The sequence below is a fragment of the Nyctereutes procyonoides genome, unplaced genomic scaffold (assembly GCF_905146905.1).
Source record: "Nyctereutes procyonoides isolate TBG_1078 unplaced genomic scaffold, NYPRO_anot_genome, whole genome shotgun sequence".
Taxonomy (NCBI): domain Eukaryota; kingdom Metazoa; phylum Chordata; class Mammalia; order Carnivora; family Canidae; genus Nyctereutes; species Nyctereutes procyonoides.
The window spans coordinates 38,553,983-38,580,422 of NW_026575082.1; the positions used below are offsets into that span (position 1 = coordinate 38,553,983).

The window sequence follows — 26,440 nt, forward strand, 5'->3', positions numbered from 1 at the left end:
AAGAACACATTGAGAAGATTATACACCATTATCAAGTAGGATTTATCCCTTCAATTCAAGGATGATTCAACATATACAGATCAATAAATGTAATACATCACTGGGGTACCTGTGTGGCTCAGTTGCTTAAGTGTCTGCCCCATGGCTCAGGTCACAATCTCAGCGTCCTGGGATCCAGCCCTGCACGGGACTCTCTGCTGAGCAGAGAGTCTACTTTTCCCTCTCACTCTCCCTCTGTGCTCTTGCTCTCTTTCAAATAAATAAAATCTTTAAAAAATAAATGTAATACATCACTTTAATAGAATAAATGTAATACATCACTTTAATAGAATAAGAGATAAACATCACATGGTCATTTCAATAAATGCTGAAAAAGCATTTGAAAAAGTGTCACATCTTTTCACAGTATAAAACCTCAACAGGTTATGTATAGAAGAAGCATACCTCAAAAGGATAAAGGCCATATATGACAAACTTACAGCTAACATTATATTCAATGTTGAAAAACAGAAAACTTTCCTTTTAAGAACAGGAAAAAAGACAAAATTGTCCATGTTCACCACTCTCTTATTTGATACAGTACTGGAAGTCCTAGCTGGAACAATTACATAAGACAAAAAAAAAATGATATCCAAATTGGAAAAGAAATAAAATTGCCACTATTTGCAGTTGATATTATTTTGCATGTAGAAATTTTTAAAGATTCAACCAAAAAACTGTTGAAACTAATCAGCAACTTCAGCAAAGTTCTAAGATTTATAAAATAAATGTACAGAAATCAGTTATCAGTTATGTTACCATACACTAATCATGAAGTATCTGAAAAAGAAAACTATCCCATGCACAAGTGCACCAAAACAATAGAATATCTAGTAATAAATTTAACCAAGGAAGTAAAAGATCTGTATATTAAAAACTACAAAAGTTACTTGAAAAAAATTGATGTAGATATAACAAATGGAAAAAAAAAAACCTGTGTTCATGAATCTGAAGAATTTTGTTAAAATGACCATGCTACCCAAAGTCTTCTACAGATTCAAAGTAATCTCTGTCAAAATTCAAATGGCATTCTTCACATTAATAGAGAAATGGAATCACCAAGTACCCCAAATAGCTAAAACAATCCCGAGGAAGATGATGGAGGTATCACATTTCCTGATTTAAAACTATACTACAAAGCAATTGGGATAAAAACAGAATAATTTTTGGTATAAAAAGCCACACAGACCAAAGAAACAGAATCAAGAGCCCAGAATAAAACCCTTCTATATTCAGTCAACTAATACTTGACAAAAGAATAGGTGTTATTTACCTAATGGGGAAATGGTTTCTTCAAATGGTGTTGGAAAAACAATGTAGAACAATGAAACTAAACTGCTATTTTATATCACTGCAAAAAATTACCTCAAAATAGATCAAAGCCTTAAATATAAAACCTGAGGAAACTCTTAGAAGAAAATGTAGTCAAGAAGCTCTTTAACATTGGTTTTAGTAATGATGTTTTGCATAGGTCACCAAACACCAACAAAAAATCAAATAGGACTACATCAAGCTTAAATGTCTGAATGGCAAAGGAAACAACAAAATGAAATGGCAACATAACAAACAGGAGAAAGTTTTTTGCCAATCATGTGTCAGACAGCAGGTTAATATCCAAGATATACAAAGAACACTCTCAATCTGAGCATGAAATAGGCAGAGAAATAGACATTTTCCCAAAGACATCCAGATGGCCAACAGGTACGTGAAAAGATGCTCAACAAAATCATCAGAGAACTGCAACTCAAAACCACAGTGAAATAACACTATATGCCTATTAGGATGGCTATAATCAAGAAGACAAATAATGAGTGTTGAGTAGGATATGGAGAAAAGGGGACCCTTGCACATTGTTGGTGGGAATGTAAATTTGTTCAAATGCTATGGAAAATTATATTAAAGTTTCTCAAAAATTAATTGATCTACTATAGGATATAGCAATCCTACATCTGGGTATATACCCAAAGGAAATGAAAATAGAATAAAGATAATATATATACTCATGTGCCCATTGCAGCATATTTTGCAATAGCCAATATATGGAAACAACTTAAGGGCCCATCAACAGATGAATGGATAGAGAAGATGTGATATCTACAATAAATATATATTTCATATATAAAAAATGGAATATTATTTGGTCTTAAGAAAGGACATCTTACCATCTGTTACAATATGGATGGACCCTGAGAACATTACACTAAGGTAAGTCAGAGAAAGGCACATACTGTAGGATATCACTTATATGTGAAATTTAAAGAAGTCAAACATGTAAAAACACAGAGTAGAACGGCGGTTACCAGGAGATGGAGGGTGGGGAGGGGTGGATAGGACAGACATTATTAAACTGTATAAATTTGCAATGAGTAGTATAAGTCCTAGAGATTTAATGCACAGTATAGCCCATAAACACACCAATCTTGCATTATAACCAAACTTGCTAAGAGACAAGAACTTCATTATTCCAACCAGTTTAAAATATATATATATATAACTCTAATGTGATAGCGGTGCTAATTATCACTACAAAGTCAATCACTTCCATATAAAAATCAAATTAATATGTTGTACACCTTAAATTTATACATTGTAAATCACACATATTTCAATTGGAAAAAGGAAAAGCAATTTTTAGAAAATAAACCAATACATATTTAAAAACCAAAAGACAAAGATTAAAGTCAGTCAGCTTGGCTTCCCTAAGATGGGTCCACTACTTGCTTCTGAAATGTTTAACATTTCTCTGACCCAACTGCTGAAGACAATTTTATAATCAGGAAGCAGAGCAATATCACCAATTAAAAAGTCATTAAACTTTAAGTTTAATTCAGGGGCAGCCCATGTGGCTCAGCGGTTTGGTGCCGCCTTCAGTCCAGGGCCTGATCCTAGAGACCCAGGATCGAGTCCCATGTCAGGCTCCCTGCATGGAGCCTGCTTCTCCCTCTGCCTGTGTCTCTGCCTCTCTCTCTCTCAGTGTGTCTTTCATGAATAAATTTAAAAAAAATCTTAAAAAATCATATAATGATAGGGGCATATTTTAAAGAACAGCCAATCCATTGGCAATGCAGACAAATTGTCATTTACCTGACTTCTGTAACAGAACTGAATTCAACTTACCATTATTATTATTGAGAAAGCTTATTAGAACATAAGGCTTTGATGACAGAGACCAAAATATTTTTTTTCCTCCCACAGTTTGCCAGTTAGACATGAATTCTTTCATGTACTCTGTAAAATTCCTAACTTTTTAAGTCTTAAACCACAGAGTATGAAATTCATAAGTTCCATTGTAATCATTATTCTCAGCACCACCCCCATCAACATTTACCCTGACTGTATTTAATCTCATTCTTTTCCCCATTAACCCATATCTTTTGAATTTTCCCAAGGTTCAAAAAAGACAACCTTCTCCCTGCTTAACAGCTCACAAAATTCTCCCAGATTGCCCTTTTTCCCCCCTACAGTTTTATTTTTTATTTTATTATTAATTTGGGTATACTTATATATTGCATTGTAAAAACATTTTATTTTTTTATTTTTATTTTTTTTAATTTTATTTATTTATGATAGTCACAGAGAGAGAGAGAGGCAGAGACACAGGCAGAGGGAGAAGCAGGCTCCATGCACCGGAAGCCCAACGTGGGATTCGATCCCGGGTCTCCAGGATCGCGCCCTGGGCCAAAAGCAGGCGCCAAACCGCTGTGCCACCCAGGGATCCCATGTAAAAACATTTTAAATCAGCTTTTTCATTGGTATTTTGTCAGCCAACTTAGAAGGAATTCAAGGCCTGATGCTTTGTATATGTATGATCAGAGCACACACACACACACAAAAAAAAAATCACAAAATATATTTTGTATTAAATATGGCTTTTCCAGTGCAGCACAGAACTGCACTTATCCACAGTTAACCAAATGGCCAAAGGTGCAGTATGGAATGAGGTGAGTCAAAGATCCAAAACAATCACATTCCAAATAATCAATCACATTCCAAATAATCACTGAAATATGTATATGTGCATTCCAAATGCTTATACTTTATGAAAGGTAGTGTGTTATTAACAAAGGAGAACTGAAAGAATTATGAAAGAACAAAGCTACTAATTCCAGATCTTCCACACTACTTCCTAGGCTATGTGTATGTTCCCAGGTTACTCCTCATCCATCTCCTTACCAGAGCTGCTGCAGTGGGAGGGGTCAACAGGTCTTCCATTTTTATCAGAGCAAGCTATTGCTCGAAAGCGCACGCCTTTTCCACATTCTTTGCCATCTCCTTGTATCCGAAATCCTCGTTGAGACTCCCTTCTGCTTTCTGGAAGAATGCAATCTGACCAGTTTCCATAAGGCTGAGATATAAATACATCACAAGGGCACAGTTCTGTTTCTATGAGAGGGTACAGGTCAGAGTCCTGACACTTCTCCTTCTTCCTGCTTTTCCCTGTTCCAAAAAGAGACATTGATATATTAATTTCACGTTTGTTTTATTAAAAGTCATTGTCTTTACTAGCTCTTCAAATATTAAATGCTAAATAAAATATAAGGTTCTCCTTCCTTTCTCCACTTTTTTGCCCTGAAAATAAATCCTAGGACAATGGAAGCAACTCTTAAATCAATGGTGAAATTCAAGTTAATTTGAAAAAAAAATTAAAAATGGTTTTATATTGGAGAGTGGCAAAAATGAAACTAAAAGGATGTTTGCTTCAGTGACTCAACAGCTAGAAAATTGTTAGTTTATTTAGTATGATTTTCCCTATAACTTGTTGGTAAGAACACATGGATTACCTTGTCTCCATTTTCCTTTGAATTAATGGTTTCCAGGGAAACCAACAAAATGGCAAATATTAACATCCTCTTTTTGAGGTACATTTTTGAAAACAGTTCATGTATTCAAAGAACAAAATTCTATCCTTCCATACAATGGCCCTGGAGTGAGGCTAGGTGTCACTCGGGATGTGGCAAAGTACAACTAATTTTGGTCCTTGCCATGAGGCACCTCACAAATGCTGATATAATACAGTGAAATAAACACTCAAATACTGTTGGGTAACTTAATCTGAAAAAAGTTATGGCTTCCACTTTGAGAGACCTTTTCAACTTACATGTTCTAGAATATGACTTTACCTTAACCAATTGACTTTGATGGACCTTTCAGCTGTGATCCTGCCTTTGAGTAATGAGAATGCAGAATCATTTTCCACTGCTCTGAGTATTTGATAATTATGTTTAATGGGATTTCAAGTCAGCCTGTAGCTTGATTCAACTTTTCTGCTAACACACTTCCACTAGATTCCTAAAAATTTTCTAATAGATCTAATTATATTTTGTTTCCTCATTAATAAGTCAGCAGCTGGAGTGTTGGCTGCATATAAAAAAAATGAAACAGGTTGCTTTATTAGTCTTACTCCCAGTGTTTATAGGTGTTTTAGAAATGTTTGATTTCAGCTGATGTAATGGGATATTATCTCACTGTCAAATAGTTTATACATAATTTTGCAGTTGCTGCCTGGATGATTGGTTCTGTGGTCTAACATGTTTGCTTATGGCCACAATAAATAAGGATTCCTGCAGGACCTGAAATGGTCAGCCATGCCACAATCTCTCTGGGAGGATGTATTGACTTGCCTCCACCATAAGGGGCACTCCATGAAAAAAAAGTTTGAGAGAGGCAGCCTCTATCATGGCTATGAGAATGTACTGGTTGAGAAATCAATGTGTGGTGTCTGGTTTCTTCCTACCAGCATTTAACATACCCAAGTCTCTGGTAGTTCTTAAATGTCTGTGAAGAACTATTGTTTCCATCTCTTCAATTTCTGTTTTCAATTCACCTCAGCCTGGATTCAGAGTCCACCTATTCTTTGAAACTACTTGCTACTGACAAAGTAATAAAACAAAGGAAGCCGTGGAATATCTTTATACCTTATCCTTCAGACTCAAAGATTGTTCAGAATGTTGACCACACCATCATTGTTGAAATAGCCTTCCTAAATTCCATCATACCTTACCTTTTTGTCCCTCACCCCCAACATTTCTCTGGGAACAGATCATCTGCTTGATTATTTCTCCTCTGTACATCTCTTAACTAATGGGCTTTCTCAGGGCACCACTGCCCTAGGTTCTCTTCTTTTCTGATCCATTATCTTCACTCACAGAAAGTTTTTAAAACCTTCTCTATTTCTTGATTCCTAATTATTATCCCCATTCTAGAGATTTCTTGCTCTAGCTTCGAGCCACAGACTGGAACTTCAAAGGCCCATCAAACTCAGCCTGGCAAAATCCATACTCAAGCTCTTCACAGGATGAACTTCCTTTCTCCATCTTCATTTCCCAATTATTCCAATATGACCAAGTGTAAAATCTCAAATGTCACACTTAAACTCTGTTGTGCTACCTGTATCTGTTTAATGACAAAGATCTATAATTTCAAATGTCTAAGTACTTCTTGAATCAGTCCTTGTTTCCATTCTGACCAATACCACCCATATTTAGCCCATCTCCAGATTTCCAGCTTAAATCCTCACAACAGCTTCTTCGGGTATCATATTGCCATTGTACCTCATATTCCCTTTGATCTTCTCCCCACACTGCAGCTAGAACTAGCTGACAAAAGACAGAAGTCTGATTACATCATTCATCTACTTAAAACTCTTCAGAAGTCTAAACTCCTTGTTATGATCATCAAGACTCCATAGTATGAGTTCACTAGCATGTGCCCTTGCCTATGTTGTGCCATTCTGCCTCTGGCAAGTTACCAGCTAGATATACTGAACATCTTTCAGATCCTGGAAATTAGTCATTGGTTTCTGGCCTTTGCATTTCTTACGCCAGAAATATTCTTAAGTTCCAAACTCCCTCAATAGTCTAGTTAATGCCTACTCATCCTTCAGGTCCAAACTAATGCATTACCCCTATCAGAAAGTCGTACAGAGACTCTTCACCTCAGGTACAGAAAAGGTACTCTTCTGTACTTTCATTATTCTGACTATCACAAACTATGCCTTTCCAAGGATGTTCACATCTCAATTCTTGGAACCTATAATCATGCTACCTTAGATGGAAAAACAGATTTTGTAGACGTGACTAAGATTATGAAGCTTAAAATGAGATTATTCTGGATTATACGGGTGTTTTCAACCTAATCATGTAGTCAGGAAAGGCTTTTCTAATTTTAAGACCAAGTCAAAGGAGAATAATCAGAGAGACTCAGTGTTACAGAATTTCAAGATGGAAGAAGAGAGTCATGAGGCAAGGAATGTGGATAGGCTCTAGATGCTCTAGGGTGGGCGGGGGTGGGGGTGGGGAGGAAATACATTTTCCCCTAGAGCCTCCAGCAAGGCATGTAGTTCCACCAACATCTTATTTTCCATCTCGTGAAACTGGTGTTTGCTTTAGATATACACAACCATGAGATCATAAATTTGTGTTGGTTTTAAGCCACTAAATTGGTAGTAATTTGTTACACCAGTAATAAGAAACTAATGTAGCACTAACATAACAGCTATTGTCACAAGTTCTGTACTAAGTTAAAATTATAATAAAATCTCTGTCTCTCTCCCATTATACTGTAAGAGATGTTCCCTCCCTTAAGTCAGAGGGAAATTTGTGACTATTCCCAAACATAAACCTACAAGTACATGTTAAATATTATTTATTTAGTTATTTTGTATGTTAACAACCTGAACAAATCTACTTAATAGATTATTTTTTCAGCACTGTATAAACGACTGCTAAAACTACCATCCAATCTCAAACCTGTGATGATCTAGTTGAAGTACAGCACCCAGGATATCCAGATATTGAATTAAAGCCTCTTGTTAAAAATAGAAAAAAGAAAAACATACTAGATGGTCCCCTAAAACATACTAGATGGTCCCCTATTCCACAGAGTGGCTGGTATTTTTGTCTGTATGCTTCTCTATGTGTGTCTGTGTTAAAGAGAGTCATGCTGTTTTACAGTCTAAGTCCATGCCTTTTATTACCATTCATGTTAGAGATTACTTAAATTTACCACCAAATTACATAGGAGAGACCAAAATACAAGCATAGTACTCCAACAATAAACATAAGTCTTAAGAAGTGAAAAATTTCAATTCTTTACTGTACTGCACATACAATGATATAGTACTGTGGATTTTTGTTTGTTTGCTTTTGCTACAACTCATTTGTTTCAGAAGATTGACCAGTTGTTTTGGTGTTTCCAATATATGAAGAGACAAAAAGATTAATTACCCAGCAGAAAATATAGCCAATAATAATTTAGAAAAATTCTAAATAGTATTTTGGTATGGTAATTCTTGGGATAGAGTTTGCAGAAAAGTGTACAAGGGTTCTTCAATATTTACATAAAAATTATATTTTAAAACAAACCAAATTAATTAGTTTTGACAATTCATAGCAAAATGTACTAGTTAAATAAATATTCTAGATTTTTTCACTATCCCTATTCTCAATTTGCAGGTATAAAATACCATTAATAAACTCTCAAGAAAAGAAAACTGGCCACTAATTAAAAATGTCCTTTGCTTCTAAGAGAAATTCTCATCTCAAAGGTAAAGAGAATTGCCAGGATGATGGCTTCCAAAGCCTTCTGCATGAACCTGCACACTAAGTTTTATTGTTACACCTGAACTTGAAATTACTCCTAACACACTCTACCCCATTATATTTCCTGTAAGAGTTTCTTTCATCTTAGAAACACAAGCAATGTTGCATAAAGTTATATATGCACAGATTTTTGTAGAAGAGAGCAAAGAGTACAGCATTTTTTTATTTGATTATGTATTTTACTTATGCTCATAAATGGGCTTCTGATTTGTGTGCAGAAACCCTGTTAAAGGCTCTCATCGATTAAGTAAATCCATTAGAGTGAGTTAAATTTAAAACATAATCTTGTAAGCCATACATTCAAACAAAGGGAATTTGAAACCAAGAGAATTAGCATTTGAACTGCTTATAAGAACAAATGGTCTTCTATGCTTAATTCTTCAAAGTCAACAACTATTTTATTATCCCAATGATTATTTTGGCATTTTTCCTTTGGGTCTTCATTACCTAAATTAAGTTTTCTGCATATTCAAATACATCTAAAAGAAATTCTAGGATATTTATCTAGACAAGTAGTATAATACACTACACTGCATCAATTATTTGTATATTACAAGCAAAAGTGGCTCCAGCACCTTGATTAAACTATTAATTGCTTTAATTTCCATTAAATTGCATGGATGTAAACAGAATAGACCAAAATAATAGAACATGAAAGTCAAATTACATATGTGAGTTCTGCTTTTATCTTACACTACTAAAATTTTAAAAGGTCAAATTGCTTGTAGAGTAATGGCAAAAGAGAATGATACAGGTTAGAGATGCCTTTGATGTGTTTTACACATCAGTCACTGTTTTCAACCCCGCTGAGATCCACTCATGACAAAATAGCAGAAATTTGCCATTAACTACTCCAAGGTAGTAGGGTGGCTATGATGCCATTCACCACTCTAAAGATTATAAAGCCATATAGCGAGGAACTTCAAAGCTATTGAATGGTTCACATCACTCATTTCACAAGTATTAACCAAGTACATTGTGTGTGTCAGGTGTAGGCCAGAAGAGACACAACGTCAGGGAGGGTCTGGGAAAGGGAGAGGCCCAACACAATTTCTAATCTTGCTACCAAGAGTAAGTGGAAGTACTTACTTCCAGGAGTACACCCCTGGTCTGAAAGGCTTACCCTACCCTACCCTACCTGTGAGCTGTCGCCGTCGACTTCGGGATGTTTCACAGTTTGTGGAGCAGGGTGTAAACCTGGACCAAACCGTGAAGGTGCAGTCATCTCGACAGGGTACTGCGCATTCTTGTACAAGGGGAGGCATGCCATTGGTCTGCTTGAGGCATTCCATCATTTCCGCTGACTGGTTATCATCAGAGATACAGGAGACCGCTTTAAAAAAAAAAAAAAAGGATTCTTTTGTTATTATTTTGATTAAATCAGTCCACTGCTTGCTGTTCAACAAAATAGCAATCCCCCAATGTTTGAAAATTTGGTTATCACTGTGATTATAAAAGGCGTTCAACACAGCTAACCTTATTTCTCTCTGGAAATTAAACGTTTATCGTCGCCAGTGGCGGTATTTGAAGATTTAATTGGTTTCATTATTAATCCAATTTGGTTGCATTGACAGCAACCAAAATAACTTCCAGTAATTTATTGTACATGAGCTTATGAGTATCTGATCTCTAGGGAAGATCTAAAAGTAGGAAAAAAACATGCAAGAGTAAAATAGGAGGACAAAAAGGGGGCAAAATCATGGATATCACGCGAATTCTTCCTAGATTTTAATTTGCTTTGCTTGTTTGAATGCAATTCTAGAAATAGGACCATTTTCACTCTACAATCAGTATTTAAAAAAATTTCTATTGTTTATTAGTAAACGTTTTTTCCCTTATTAACACTGCAGGATTAGGAATTTTAAATATTTTTCAAGTATAGGCATAACCTATCCAGATAACTCCCATTATATATATATTCTATTAATTGCAAGTAATTCTTCAAAATTTCACTCACAAACTTTTTCAAGTAGAAGGTCTCTAGTCATATCATAAAATAATCAGTAATCTTAAGGTAAAGAATTTATGAAATTTTGCTTATTTCTATATTTGATTCTTTGGGCTAATGACATTTTATTCACTTATAAATGGTATTTTTATGCATCTTTTATTCATCCTAATTATAGACAATGTAGGGGTGTGTCTTTATGTTCTCTCAAGCAGTATTTCTCAACGATGGCACTATTGACACTTCAGGTTGGATACTTTGAGTAGGTATTTCTTGTGCACTGTAATATTTTTTTTAAGATTTTATTTATTCATGAGAAAGAGAGAGAGAGAGAGAGAGAGAGAGAGAGGCAGAGACACAAGCAGAAGGAGAAGCAGGCTCCCTGAGAAGAGCCTGATGTGGGATTTGATCCCAGGACCCCAGGATAACGACCAGAGCCAAAGGCAGATGCTCAACCACTGAGCTACCCAGGTGCCCCATGTGCACTGTAAGATATTTAGCAGCATCTCTGGCCTCTACTGACTAGATGCCAGCAGCACACACACATTCCCAGTTATGAAAACCAAAAGCTACAGACATTGCCAAATGTTGCCTCGGGTGAAAACGACTTTCTAAACTGATTCCTAATCATGGAGATAGAGGAGAATACATAGATTCTATGGCATGACTTCAGACCTACTTCAACATCTCCAGGATAGAATTCTAGAAATCTTTTTATTTTTAAGTGTCCCAGAGGGTTCTGATCCAGCCTGTCTACTAACAACCCACATTTGGTATGGTACATTTTTTTTTTAAAGATAATCATTTGAGAGAGAGAAAGAGAGAGCAAGTGAGCAAGCACTCATGCCAGAAGAGAGAACACGAGCTGGGGGAGGGACAGAAGGAGAGGCAGGCTCCCCACTGAGCAAAGAGCCTGATGTGAAGCTCAATCCCAGGACCTCAGGATCATGACCTGAGCCGAAGGCAGCTGCTTAACAGACTGAGTCACCTGGTATGGTGCATGTCAGTGGATATTTGCTGAATTTTTTATCCTACAGAAATCATTTACGATCATTTTTATGACAATTCTAAAATCAACCAAGTTACAAGCAATAAACATACCACAGTTTAGGATGAACATTGTTAAGAATGCTTTATATGAAAACTTTTAAAATGCAGGGTAACTATATAGAGGGGATTAATTTAATTGCCCATTCTTCTTATATTCTGAACTCCTTTCATTATTCTGAGTACAGAGAACAATTCAATCTGATTTTTTTTTAAATAACTGAAAGTCAAATCCATTGAATGTTTTAGGATTAAGGAATTAGCTAAGATAACAATGGATGCATACACAATACTTCCCAATTTGTACCTCTGCTCTATGGCAAGTGGGGTTATTCATTGATTTTGAAGAATTTTTGCTTTTGTTTTTATCTACATCCTAGGAATAAATCCATTGCACATCAGGCCAGCATCACCTGTGTTTGTTTGGTTGAGAATACCACAGCCATTCATGAATATACCAACATACCTTATGTAGGCTGCAAACAAATATTATTTGAATTACATGTTTAGATAACCCATCTGGAGTCAATTTAGGGGACTTTTATCTTGCCAAGCTATTTCTCCCCCCAAAAGGACACTGATTAACATGAAGAGGAATTTTAAGCATTTTTAAAAAGCTTTGCTATTTGAAATATGAACACTCCAATGAAGCTTTTAAAAATAATTTTTCATATGAGTTCATAATTTGACAACTATGATAAACATTCAATGATACTTTGAAATTCTACAAACTAAATTCGCAAACACTGGATTTATGAATGCCCATATTGAGCTATTTTGTATTAATGAAAGAAAGCATTAAAAATAAGGAATAGCTTTAGTATATGATGCATTTCAGAGACATTCTTATCAAATGGTATGAATGCAAATTCCAACTCCAAACATCAGGAGTTACATGAATGGAGTTATTTAATATTTATGCTTAAATATTGTCTCCTAATCTTTAAAATGATTATAATAAGAACACTCATAACAAAGAGTTGTGAGAAGTCTTAAAACAGTATCTCTTATACACTGAGGGTTCAATAAATGCTGTCAACTATTATCCTTTGGAATTTTTAATTTATCTTTTAAAGCAAGCAGGCAGATAGTTCTCCTTGCATGTATACATGTACACATTGTCACTCTCCGTGGCTTATTTCTTACTTGGCCATCCTCAGAATCTGAGGGATAAAGGAAAGGAGAAAATCATAGTTGAATCTCACAGGATTCTGGCATTGTACTTAAAATGACCATTAGTCAAACTATGTCAAATATACCCTAAAAACTTTCACTACAATAATAGGGCTATGTAGAATGAATCAGATCCATTGCTCCTATACAAACTGATGTATCAGAGTTGTCTAATGGAGATGTTAGAGATCTTTAGGGGGCCAAAGAAAACATTCACAGTTGTAGCATGAAGTTTCACAACATCCACATTTAATCACAAGACAATTGCTCTGTGTCATTACTGATGGTCTATTAACTCAATGGTGAGTGGAAACTGACACACTGCATATCATACAATCATGTGCTTAGGTCAAGCATTATGATTTTCAGATTTCTCCAAGTTCAAGATTCTAATTTTTTTTCAAGTGTGGAAAAAAAAATCACCAGACACAAAAACATAAATGAAAGGCACTTGGGTGGTTTAGTCGGTTGACTCTTGGTTTCAGCTCAGGTCATAGTGTTGGGGTTGTAAGATTGAGCCCCCTGCTGCATTCCCACTGGATGGGAAGTCTGCTTGGATTCTCTTTCCCTCTCTCCCTTTCTCCCTATCCCCACATTGCAAGCCTGAACATGCACATATTCTCTCTCTCCCTCTCAAATGAAATCTTATTTTTTTTTCCTTGGGAATGTTCTAGTACAAAATGAATCATTTAATAAACATTTATTGGATGATTGGATATTGAACTGTACTAGTGGGTAGGAAATTACAGAAGAAAAACTGCAAGCACAAAGTCTGCAGGACTGGAAAACCAGAAAATAAGAAAAGATATTTGTAGTAAATGAGAATAACTAGTAGCTAGTGGCACAATCTAATTCAGAGTCTACTTCCATTAAGCAGCTCACAGGGAAAGGATATTTTTAAAAATGTATTATTTTAGATCTACAGTGTAGTTCTTAACCAATAAAGGTGTGTGGACTCAAGTCAGAGAACTTATTTTGAGAAAACAGAGTGGCAGAGTATACTGATAAAATTATAAGCCCTGGTGTCAGACAGGACTAAGAGTGATCCTTCATTTTTTTTATTTTTTTGTTACCAGGGCAATTTATGTGAAAAGACTCAATCAACTCATCCACACAATAAGAATACCACCTCATCTTATAATAAATTGATGCAGATGAAGCACTTAGCACAATACTAAGCACTTAGTACATATGCCCAGAGAGTGACCTTTTTTCTTTTTCTTAAGAGAGAGAGTGCAAGCACACAAGCACATGTGCAAAAGGGGAGGGCCAGAGGGAGAGAATTTCAAGCACATCTGTGTTGAGTGGGGAGCCCAAAGTGTGGCTCCATCTCACCACTTTGAGATAATGGCCTGAGCTGAAACCAAGAGTCAGACTCTTAACCAGCCACCCAGGCATCACATGGAGAGTGACTTATTATGATAAAACCCTCTCTAAAGAGGGGGCGCTTGAGTGGCTCAGTGGCTGAGCAACTGCCTTGGCTCAGGTCAGAATCCCAGGGTCCTGGGATCGAGTTCTCATCAGGCTCCCTGGAGGGGATCTGCTTCTCTCTCAGCCTATGTCTCTGCCTCTCTTTGTGTGTCTCTCATGAATAAATAAAAATCTTAAAAAATTCTACTAGAAATGAAAACATAACAAGCATCAGGAAAGAAGAATCCAACATCATTTGACTTGGTTCAGGAAGAATTTTCCAAATCCCATCAATAGTCTTGGCCCCTAAGAACTGGAGCCTCCCCTCATTTATAATATCAAAGTCAGTAGCCTATTCCAAAGACTGCACAGCATTCCCAAAGCTATTGTCTGTTCTAGTTCCAAGTGATACTCTGTGCATTCCACTTATTATTTATAAAAATGGGGCTTATAAGCTACCATATGAGATCAGAACTCCCGAGAAAGTCAGAAACTGAAATCCAAGGCCTGTTGGGAATTCTTTCCAGAAGAACCAAGCTCAAAATCCTGAACTCTTGGGAGTTTCATGAGAGGACAGTTCACATTTGCATAGAAGAGTGCTGGCCATATTTGCAGCTTTCTACCTCATGCACTGAGGTGGTCATATCCAGCACAAAGAGGTACCATGCCTCTCTATGCTACAGCTGAATTCAAAGGCATTTTAACATCCAAGGTTTAGGAGGGTTTATCAAAATTTTCCTGACCATTAGAACCATTTGTGCTTCATTACCAATCAGGAGAGGACTGAAATAAGGCAAAGTAATATAGCTCATGCCCTAAGATCAGAAATACATCCTGAAGTCATTTTCTCTACTTTGAGGGTGGTCTAGACTTTGCTTCTACACCTGGATCGTTATTCCCTATTGAACTTACTGAACTTGATCCAGTCGTCCATCCAGTCACAATATGTAAGCAGCCATGAACAATTATAAAAGAACTGTGTGTGTACCACATATGCACATACATATAAGTAATCTGTCTTCTGGGAGGCTATAGTAGCAGTAATGACAGAAGAGTAGACAGATTGTACAATACTGTAGTCTCCCTAATGGAGACAACCAATGAGGATACTTGACTTAGAAAGGAAAAGTAGGTACTTCAATCTTACATGGAAAAGATGTACAGTGGGCAGGAAGAAAAAAAAAATAAGCCATTACAGAGAATTTATCTGTCAGACATTTGCTATTTAGTTTCACTCTAAGTCCTGGGTCCTTTGGATCATAGCAAATCATTTGCAGGCCACCATATGGAGAAAATATTTCTCTTTTGCTGTTTTTAAGTAGTTGAAGTACTGTCCTATATACTAGAAGGCAAAGTCTTTCTATGAGGAAAGGGAGAAGCATTGACTACTGACCCTTTCCGTGATGTATTTCTACCTAGACCGGATTGTTTAAGTAATGACAGTTCAATGCTCAATTATGATCATTTATTAAACTTGGAATACTGTTGTCTTTGTGAGAGGAAAATTGTACTCCCAGATAAAATTAGTTCCAATAGCTGCAGAACATTCTCATTATTGGGCATTATCTGAAATTTAGCTACCTTAGGCTTTGGGCAGAAAGTTCTCAGACTAGCTGCCTGGGACAGCTGAGTATTCTTAAGGAATAATGGAGAAGCACGTGTTTGAGCCAAGCCACTTAGAGCAGAGCTCTCAGACAATGGTCACCTAGTAAATGGGTATGATAGGGTGACCTGGAACCCTCCAAAAACCTTTGTGAAGACTGAGGTCACATTTTCTCATTCACAGTGTCTAACGAAGTACACAACACATAGAAGGGAGTTCAGCTTTTTCACCTCTCTCATAATTATGACACAAACTGAGCCTTGGAAGGAAAAAAAAATATTACAAAAAAGCAGAGAAGAGTTACTAATTGCTTTCCCCTGTTACCTGACTCTTTTCAATTTTAGCAGCATGAAAAGGAATGCCCTGACACAAAGTGTAAAATTATCTGATAATTTAGCAAAAGAAACAAAGCAAGGACTATATGAATCCTCCAAGTGTCTGAGTTAATTTTTTAAAAAAAGAACTACCTGCTGTTAATGTAGGAGGCTTAGGCAGCCTCCTCAGGCTTCCACGGTGACTAAATAATCAGATTTTTAACTGTTACTAAACAGCTAGTCTTTCTGCCCCCCATCACCTCTACACTTGGATAGTTGATCTTTTTTTCCACTTATGGTATGAAGAAGGCAGGGGTCACTGTCCTTATAGGAAAGGATGATATTCTTCCTGGGAAGAGTAAGTAAGTGATGGAAGCTGCTACTTCCCATCTGTCTACACTCCTCACCTTCACCAAGGACAACCACATTACTTTCCCCAAGTTGCAGTGGATTAGAGTTCAATTGCCATAGTTGACAGGAAAGGTTAAGAATTTATTTCAAGAGGTCATGATTTCCAGGCAATGAGGGTGACATGCTACAAAACGAGAGGGGCTCCATGAGCCTGCTGTCCTGCAATGGTGAGCGGCTTCAAGTACAAAGCTCCATTTACATACGTGTCAAGAAGCAGAAAGGATGGGCAATAGCTCCTCCACTCAACCAACATTCAGACAACATATTCTCTATACCAGGCCCTGCACTTGTAGCCGGGGTACACAGATGGAAGGAATGTGGAAAGAAAAGGTCACTATACTCATCATCCTGCAAGAGCACAGCACTGGGGCCTCTGGCACTGGGCAGTCAGAGCAGCTTTCTGGAAGGACTGGCACAACAAAGTGGAGAAGGATGTATTCAGTAAAGACAACTGGAGTCAGGTCAGGGACTTGACATGCCACAGGCCTGTGCAGAGAACCAGCAAGCTGGTGGGCTGCCTTCCTGTCCTTGTTATGCACACACCTAGGACTCTACTTCCCTTTTGATAAGATCCATAATGCATAGGAATACATGGGCTGTATCTGGGAAGTTACTAATTTAATGACATTATGCCAAGCTGCCCCAGACATGTGTGGGATGCAGTGTGAGAATGCAAGAAGAGGTCATAAACCAGAAGTCTAAAGAGTTAGAAGCTAAAATTGAAATTAACAGATGTGTAACAGATCCATTTGCTTTCATAATGTCTTGGAAAGCTAGGTTCTAATAAAAATTCTGGGATGAAGTTTTAGTCTGGAATGTGCCTGCACCCCATACCCTGACCCCCTTCCTTCCCTTCTCACTCTCAGGTCAATTCTACCTAAGGCAGGACCTTCTTGGACTTGTGAATGGGCACTACTGTTAATCTTGCAAAGCTCAATCCACAAGTCAGCTGCCTGTCTTCCACCCTCAGGCCTAGAGTACCCACAGAGCCAGAGTAAACTTTCCTCAGATAAGCTCTGAAGATAAGCTTCTGATCTTGTAAGACTCTGATAAGACTCTGAAGAGGCTCCTTTCATCCCTGAAGCTGGCATAGGGCCATATGGGCAGAGAGTTCTAGGGTCCTCAGGACTATGCAGACTTTGAATAAGGGATGGGTCAGGAAGCTGGACTCTGGGGGGCCCCTTACCTAGGACAGGGAAGAAAGCTGGAAAGCCCAGAGAGGGGCCCTTGAAGACACAGGAGCTAGGAACAACCATCTCTTGCTGAATCTAAGGGAAGAACTGCTTTCCCTTCCAATTATTTCATTATAGACTGATATAATCTTCCTTAAGGGCTCCCTTCTTGGTGGATAATTGGGAGAAAATACAAGCACCAATTAAAGCTATATCGGAATGGGCTATTTTCATTTGTTCCCTTCCTATTTAAGACAAATTTTGGGGTAAATTATTTTTAGTCTTCCTCTTTCAGCCCCTAAGCATCTAGGTGTGGCAACCAGCAAAAGTCTTGCATCTGCAAGAAGGTTCTTCCGAAGCAGTCTCTGGACCTCTTTCAATGTCTGCAGTGAGACACCCTTGTTAATTTGGGGACAGCCGACCCTTGACATTCACTGCTAGAGTCTCATCTCAGGCTGAAAACCTCGTGGTGATTCCCTCTCACCTCTGTCAGAGACCACCTTCCTTTAGCAGATGAAGCCTAACCTGCCCCGGTGCCTGCTAGGGCTGAGGGTTCAGTGCCCTGGGAGATCCGGAGTAGATTTTCCTGTTATGCCTGCTGGACAAGCACCAGCAGCCACCTCATTTTCCTCATGCAGGAACTTCTGGAGACTCTGTAGCAGAAGAAACTCTGGGGAGCTAGTAAGGTCCTCCTTCTCGAGTGGAACTCCTGTGGGGCCATCTCTTCCCAGAGTTCCAAACACAGCATGGAACACAAACCCCTCAGCTTTCTTCCTTTTCCTTAGCCAAGCCCTCCACCCTTACCACATCAGCTTGAGTCAGGGAAACCATGACAGGTATTCTTTTGGCTTTATTTCCCCCTTTCTCAGGCTCTTTGCATTTCCTTCCCCAGCACCCATTCTGGCAGTAACAGGAGAGCTTTCCATTCTTCTTGTCGGGCAGACCCTTCTCCTGTATTGCATCCATCTCCCATGTGAAATGGCCTTTACTCTGTCCTTTTCCCTAAAGCCATAATGGCAGACAGGCTGCAGAGAGAAACCTAATTAGATTAACTGTATAAATTAAGCAGTATCTAAAAAACATGAAGCCTGCCATGCACATTCTTCACCACTAGGTAGTGAGGCCCAGGATTGCTGAACCTGAGTCTGGCTTGTGTATAGACTGGTCTCCCAGTAAGTGACTGACATATTCAGGAACCACTAGATACAGGAATGGATTCTTTGAGGCCCATCATGGAGTAGGAGGCAGAGGCACAAAAGCACTCTTTGGGAAAGCCCAACACTTCCCTTTAGTTTCAGAAAAGCCCCAGGATTTTTTTTTAAATGCTAATTTATTTCCAAGGGGTTATTGTTTTCTTGTTGCCATGCCACTGTAACAAATTTAGCTACTGAAAGAACAAAAATCTGTTTTCTTATAAGTTCTGGAAGTCAGAAGTCCGATATCTGTTTCACAAGGCCAAAATCAAGATGCCAGCAGGGCTGGTTCTTTCTGGAGGCTAGGGGGAATCAAATTATCTCACACACTCTTTCCAGCTTCTAGAGGCCTCCTATACCCTTCAAGGATAGGTCCTGGCTCCAGCTTCAAAGCCCACGTTGTAAGAGAAACATACCACCTCTCCATTCCCCTATTACCTTCATCACATTGTCTCCTGCATCCCTTATAAAGGCTGTTGTGATTATAGGGGACCCACCTGGAAAATCTGGGATGATCTCCCCACCTCAGGCTCCTTAATTTAATTACATCTGTAAACTTCCTTTTGCTTATAAGGTAAGACATTCACAGATTCTAGAGATTAGAATCTCTGGATTCTTTGGTGGGATGGTGGGAGGCTGTGGGGGGGGGGGAGTGGTTATTTATCCTGCAACACAGGGGAGAGATATTCCTTCCTAGTTCTGAGGTACTGCCTCATTCACTGGAATAAAAGCCAGGTCTACTTCATTTGCTCCCAAAAAGAAAGAATGTGGATTTGACACAATGAGATTTACCATGACTTCCCCATTCCCTGCTCTCACATTGGTTTGGTTTGTTTTGTCTTGATTCTTTGGTTATCAATCACCATGCCTGGCTTTCCTTAGTCATCCAGACTACCTTTAGAATTACTCTCCCCATACTCTGATGGGATATTCTTAGGGAAAACAGACAAGTGGACTTATATCTTATTCAAGATCATGCATAATTAAGAATGTACATCTAGGGGCACCTGGCTGGCTCAGTGGGTAGAGCATGTGACTCTTGACCTCAGGTTGTGAGTTGACTCCCCACGTTGGGCGTGGAACTTACTTAAAGAGAAAGAATTTACATCTATATTAAATAAAAGTGCATTATTCTATTTGGGTCAGTCTGAGCCAAGCAAAATGCAAAGCCACATCCCACCCCCACCTCACCCCACCCCCATCCAACTTTCATGATTCAATTATTGGCTTCATGAATGACTGAAAGGAAAAATCTCGTCAGGGAAATACTGGAATTGAGAAGAGAGTGAGAACAGCTAGAAGCAATGGAAAGTTCTATATCCCAAATAAGAAGGCCAATTCTATGCTCTTTCACAGCAAGCATGTCTTGTCATCTCTATTATGGGGGTATGCTCTGAAGTATCCACCATGAGCTACAGCAGTCCTGAGCCACTCCCATTTTCCACTCCAAGTTCTAGAGCCAAGTGCTGGCTAGGGGGAGGATGCATGTCAATATGGTCACTTGCATGCTGTGTTTCAGAATAGAGTCTTCCCATCTTGTCTGTGCTGTTACTCTGGCTACAGACTAAGGAAAAAGACTGCTCTAGTCCTCTCCGAATGTGGCCAGCCCTGGTGGGGGGTAGGACCAGAAACCCTGGTAGCAAAAGGAAGAACAGGAAAGCTGGTCCTACGGGTATAAGGGTCACCCAGGCATGACCAAACCAACTTCTTCATACAAGGATCAAACCCAGACCCTTGCCCTTTGGACTTAAATCATTTGAGCTGAACCAACCAATTACTCCACATATTCTAAATTCACTCGGTGGCTATCTTAGCAATTGTATTTCTGTAACCATTGTAAATTAGTGGAGAAGGCATTTTTACTTGCTATATCCAAAGAAGTTGATTTGGAAGTAAAAGGCAGTTCTTGCTATACCCCACATGCATTTGTTTTTCCCTTGTATTTTCTCTCTCCTTGTGCAGAGCACGGCATGTGGGAGCACAGTATTTGGAAGTCCTATTCTTCAAAACTGGAGTTGGAATAAAGTGTGTGCTTATGATTACATGCTGACTGACATATATGCAACTTTTGAGTGGAACAGCATGAATTGTGGAAATTGAATTAAACAATAAACCCGTAATTGCTTGTTAGGGTGCTTTAATTGACTCATAAGTACCATATGCGAAGCTGGGTGACTGCAGGAGCCCAATTATAAGCTTGCTTATGGAAAGATACAACTCATTTTGCATGTTGGAAATCTACTCCCCAATTATTGTTGCTCTCAGAAAAAAAAAGCATTTTTAAATAAATAAGAAATACTTGGTAAGCTAATAATGTATGTGTAATCCCAAAGTAACCCTGAAGCACTTTATTTAGGTTCTGATACAAGATCAAAAGATGCACAGTGAAAAAATGCCCATTTGCTTTATTCCAAGGCATCTGTTAAGCTCCGGAGCTTTGTGTTCACAGCTAACCAAAGAAGTGTACACAGATAGGGCTCTTGGCTTAAGGGATTCTTTCTCCTGACAAAAACTGAAAAATAAACACATATGGAAAAAAGAGAACAAAGCAAAATTACAAACAATTCATAAATGAGATTTAAAAATAGCTACTATGGGCCAGGGTCACAGAGGAGAAAGAAGGGAGATCTTAAAGTCTGGCTGCCAATCTAGTGGGGCAAATTCCACTAGAATTTGATTCTGCTAGGAATTGAGGTCAGGTTATCCAGCTGGAAGCACCTTGATCAGGATCAGCTACGGACCTTTGGGGGTGCATGATGAAAGTGGGAAACACAGGAGGTGCTCATTGAACACAGTAAAATCAGGAAATCAGGAGGTTCCAGATAAGTAGAGCGAGCACCTTCATAAACTAGAGTGGAGAAGAAGCAATCAGTAGGAATCCTAAATCCAAGAAGAAAAAGCATAAATTGTCCTCTAGGGTGCCATAGAGCCTGACCATGGTGTTTGTATGAACACAAATGGTCTTAGAGTACCCCAGTGATTTCTAATAAGCCACAGTGAAATCACCCAAAGTAAATACGTAAATACAAAGAGCAGCTTGTTTGTTAACAAGGCTGCCAGACAAGTCTTTTAATCTCCAGCTACTCCCTCCCTTAAACTAGACCAAAAAGACATACACCCTAAATAGAAAGACAGGGCATGGTATGTAAACTGAGCTTAGAAAGTTCTTAGCCACTCCTGCCATTTAGATTGCCTCTTTGAGTCCTTCCTCCTGCAGAGATAGTAAGACCTGTATTAAAAAAAAAAAAAAAAAAGCATTACAAATGCCTATAAATCATTAAACTCAGCAAGACATTGGCAGCAATCACTCTAAGTGAAGTCATGACAGTGAATAGAAGGAGCCATCCAAGCTCGTTATACATCAGCGATTCTCTCCCTGATTTTACAACTCCTTAGAGTAGCTCCATTTATCTCAGTTGACTTTCTTCCATTAAAAATAATTCAATGGGGAACGACTGCTAATGGGATAGTGTTTCTTTGGGGGACGACAAAAAAGTTCTGGAATTAGTTTATGGTGATGGTTGCACAACTCTGTGAATAAACTAAAAATGACCAACTTGTACATGTTGAAGAGCTAATTGTATCCCAACCCAATAAAGCTGCTCAAAAAATTCATGACGTAAATATTCTAAATCTTGAACAAATATAAATTACAAATATAATTCTAAAGAATTACACCTCAAAAGGCACGCCACAAAATCATGTCAAGTAGATGCTGCATTTCTAGAAATCCGGAGAATTATAAGCAGTTAGAAGCTACAAAAGAAATTATCCTCCCAAAAGTTATGCTGAAAACCATTTACATTAACTTTTATAAACAAAGATGTTCCTGTAAATAATGAATTAGGGTTTTATCATTAATACAGTTCTTTTCACATGTTTCTGACCTGCAAAGTTTCATTTTTAAATTTTGTCCTCCGTTAAGAAAAACAAAACATAAGACCAAAAAAATCCCACATTTGCCTAGACTTTCCGTGGTGCCATACTTGCCAAATTAGAATCCTGTAGACTGTTATTTGGAGGCAATAGTCAGTTGAACCATGAAACTTAAGAGTAATATAAGATAGAATTTCTGCCCTAAGAGGGTTTATAATCTACACAGAAAGCTTGTAATGTGTGTGGGGAACCCGGTAAATACATAAATTCCTAAGAACCACCTGAGTGTAAATGGATTTAGAATACATTGGTGGTGGTTAGAGCTAATTTATTAACACATTTTAAGAGCTGTCAGGTAAGAAATTATCTAACTCCCCTTATAAATTATTTTTCTTTTCTCTGTCTCTATCGTGGCCTCATTAGAGGTGTAAACTAATGAGATGCTTTCTAGTATTTTCATTTTTCTCACTACGGCTAAAAACTCTTCAGATTCCTTCAGAAATACCTCCCACATCTAAATTCTGTGTCTTATGCTGAATGAAGTCCTCAATTCAAATCATATGAAAGTTTCTTGACGTTTCTTTTATATATTTAGAAAAAAAATTCATACACACTTCATTCTACAGAATATTGCCTATAACTATGCAATCTGCTAGAAGCTTTATACTCCTCCAGCCCCTATTTTATGTACATGTACAAGGGAAATGTATATTTGGAAGCTGTGAAAGAATAAATATGCTAATTCATACACTGCATGTAGAAGGTGATTTATTCCATTTTTAAAGGAATATGGCATAAACTTATTTACATAAGTTTCACCTGTATCTCTGCAAACAGCTGTTGTGCAAACAACTTCCAAACAGGAGAAAAAATGGGCTGGGTATTTTTTTAACAGTTGCTCTGGGCTTGACAGATGGATGGTGCTTTAGTTACCTACTTCACTTCACAGAAAGGCACAGGGTAGTCTCAGGCCAGATCACTGCACCAAGTAATTACAGAATTAAAAGGAAAAAAAAAACCACAAAACTCACTCTTGGAGTATGAAAGCTAAGATTCTTAGACCCTGTATAAAACAGAAGCTTTAACTATATGTATCCGCCATGAAATAAGCTATCTTGATAATGAGTGCTCGATCGTTTATCAGGATGCTAACCTTGGGATCATATAGTCCTTCTAGTAATAGTAACTAACAAATGAGATATGAAACTCCTAATTAAGAGGTAATTTGTTCTCTATTGAAACCAAAGATCCAGAATATTAATCTCACTGCTACAGAGAAACAATAAATCAGCACAATATCCACATGTACTCCCCCCAACCCTTGCCGAAGTATACTTCATTGTCTTGTGGATCTACTTAAAACATGTTTGAAGAAACTTTTTCTACAAATGATTTCCTCTGTAGATCACAATGAGTACTCATGCTTTACATGAAATCATAATCACTGCCATTATAATCAGTTGTCTGTTATGTACCAAGCTGATGCCATGTCAAGAAGACATTTGTTTTCATTTTGTTAGGTCTCCTCCTCCATACACTCTGCCAAGATGCTGCTGAAATTATGTTTATTCATCCCTATTTTGTCTTTGGTCCCTCTGGAGACCATGTATTTGCTGCATCTTTTATGAAAAACAAATTTGTTACTCTTTAATTCTGTTCTAGAATCTCAAACTTAATAAAACCCTATAATAAAAGTCTGAGTAATGGTGGATTCAGAGGATCATATTGTATGTCTTATGCACTATATATATTCGCTAGTCACACAACTTAGCTTCTCTCACAAGATGTTTTAATGAGGAACAACTCACTTCATACAATATGCAGATGGATTCCTGAAAAGTTGTGTGCGATAAATATGAAGGAAATGAATCTATTTTAATGCAATAGGGAAGCCTGCTATCAAAAGGTTTTTCTATCCAGAATAATGGTACTTAACCACAGAGATTCATTTTTCAATGTAAACACTGCATGTTCTTATGTGAAATTCAATTCAGTTGAAGTGATAGATCGCTCAAACTCAAGTGACCTCCGATTTCTTATGTGTAATGATTTTTAACCTGTTAAAGTTAGCTCAGTTAAGACTAAAACTGCCTTCCAACGTCTTACGAGTTATTAGTTAAGAACTTGATCTATTTCTACCTTTAAGCACTGAGAAATAATTAACCTTAATGTGACTAACAATATTCAATTCATATACTTAACTACTTTGAGCTAGTACCAGCCACCTGCATAATTCAAATTACCAAGGCTAATTGGGGCCTATAATCAAATCTTTTGATGATTCATTGTTTTACACATTTACGTCAAGTCTTCATAGCACCCAAGTGGCACCTGCTTTTTAACCATAGGTCTACACAAATGACCAGGACCCAAACACAATCTGAAGAGGCAACAGGGTCAGTCAGGAGATTGAGCCTGGCTCTGGCTTCTCCTGTGAGAGCCGTTCTGGGTTGGACTCAGTAAAAATCAAATATATTTATGTGCATAATGAAGGAGTTGGACTAGGTTGATCTACGTCCCTTCTGGCTGTAATTCTCCATAATGACATTGCTACTACAGGCAGGACAGAGCATTCTCAAATGTATTGTGGTAATCCACAGTTTCATTGAGAACTTGCAAGATTAGCATAGCCAGCTGGAACTAAAGTAAGCATTTATGCATAATTGTTTTTATTTCCTTTAATGACATGTTGTTAAATCCATACAGCATGCAAACACATGGGTGCTAAAACATTCTATAATTTTGGTAAAAATAAATCCGTACTTCACTTAGGAAGGCACTTTATATAACACATATAAATTGGCTGGACTTCTAGGTAAAGATGGCAGAATGGAAACATGATTGTACTTCCACTTTCTTCTAAGCTTTGTGATTCCTTAACACATTAAGAGAATGGGAAAGAACAGAATGGTGTCATGATTTTGGAAGCCGTAAATCAATGGACAAAAGGCAAAGGACTGAACAGATGGAGGAAAATATTCAATTCTAAGCAGTCAAGAACAAAAGCCAAAAGATAATCTGACTTGCAACACAGACTCTCTAGATATGAGGCTGAATGATTGAAATTGAGATTGAATAGGTCAGAAAGACTTATGAGAGTTTTTCTGAAATATGATACTGAAAGATCTGATTATCTTGAGAAAATATTTACTCAAATCAGTGGAGAGTTTGGGAGTTTTTTAGGGTTGAAAAGATGAAAAACAATGCAAAGAAAAAAAAAACTAGGGTCACCTGGGTGGCTTAGTTGGCTAAGCTTCCGCCTTTGACTCAGGTAATGATCTCAGGGTCCTGGGATCTAGGAGTCAGGCTTCCTGGAGTCGGCTTCTCCTTCTCCCTCTGCCCCTATATCCCCGCTTCTGCTCCTGCTCTCTCAAAATAAATTTAAAAAAAAAATCTAAAAAAGGGGGAAAAATCTAGAAAATTAATAACTCAGGATAATAAATAAAATGTTTCAATGGGATGCCTGGGTGGCTCAGTGGTTAAGTGTCTTCCTTTGGCTCAGGGCATGATCCTGGAGTCCTGGGATCAAGTCTCACATCAGGCTTCCTACATGGAGCCTGCTTCTCCTCTGCCTGTGTCTCTGCCATTCTCTCTCTGTGTCTCTCATGAATAAATAAATAAAATCTTTTAAAAAATAAAATTAAAATAAAAAAA

The 26,440-nt window shown here is 37.8% G+C and overlaps 1 protein-coding gene across 1 annotated transcript in view; it reads right to left on the reverse strand.

Moving 5' to 3' along the window:
• LOC129514579 (thrombospondin type-1 domain-containing protein 7B) overlaps window positions 1–26,440 on the reverse strand; it is a 741,731-nt gene that overhangs the window by 232,056 nt on the left and 483,235 nt on the right. Inside the window, exons 12-13 of the mRNA XM_055333257.1 lie at window positions 9,778–9,972; window positions 4,213–4,476 (exon numbers count right to left, since the gene is read on the reverse strand). Of these exons, the coding sequence (XP_055189232.1) occupies window positions 4,213–4,476; window positions 9,778–9,972 (459 nt within the window). The remainder of the gene's footprint in view (window positions 1–4,212; window positions 4,477–9,777; window positions 9,973–26,440) is intronic.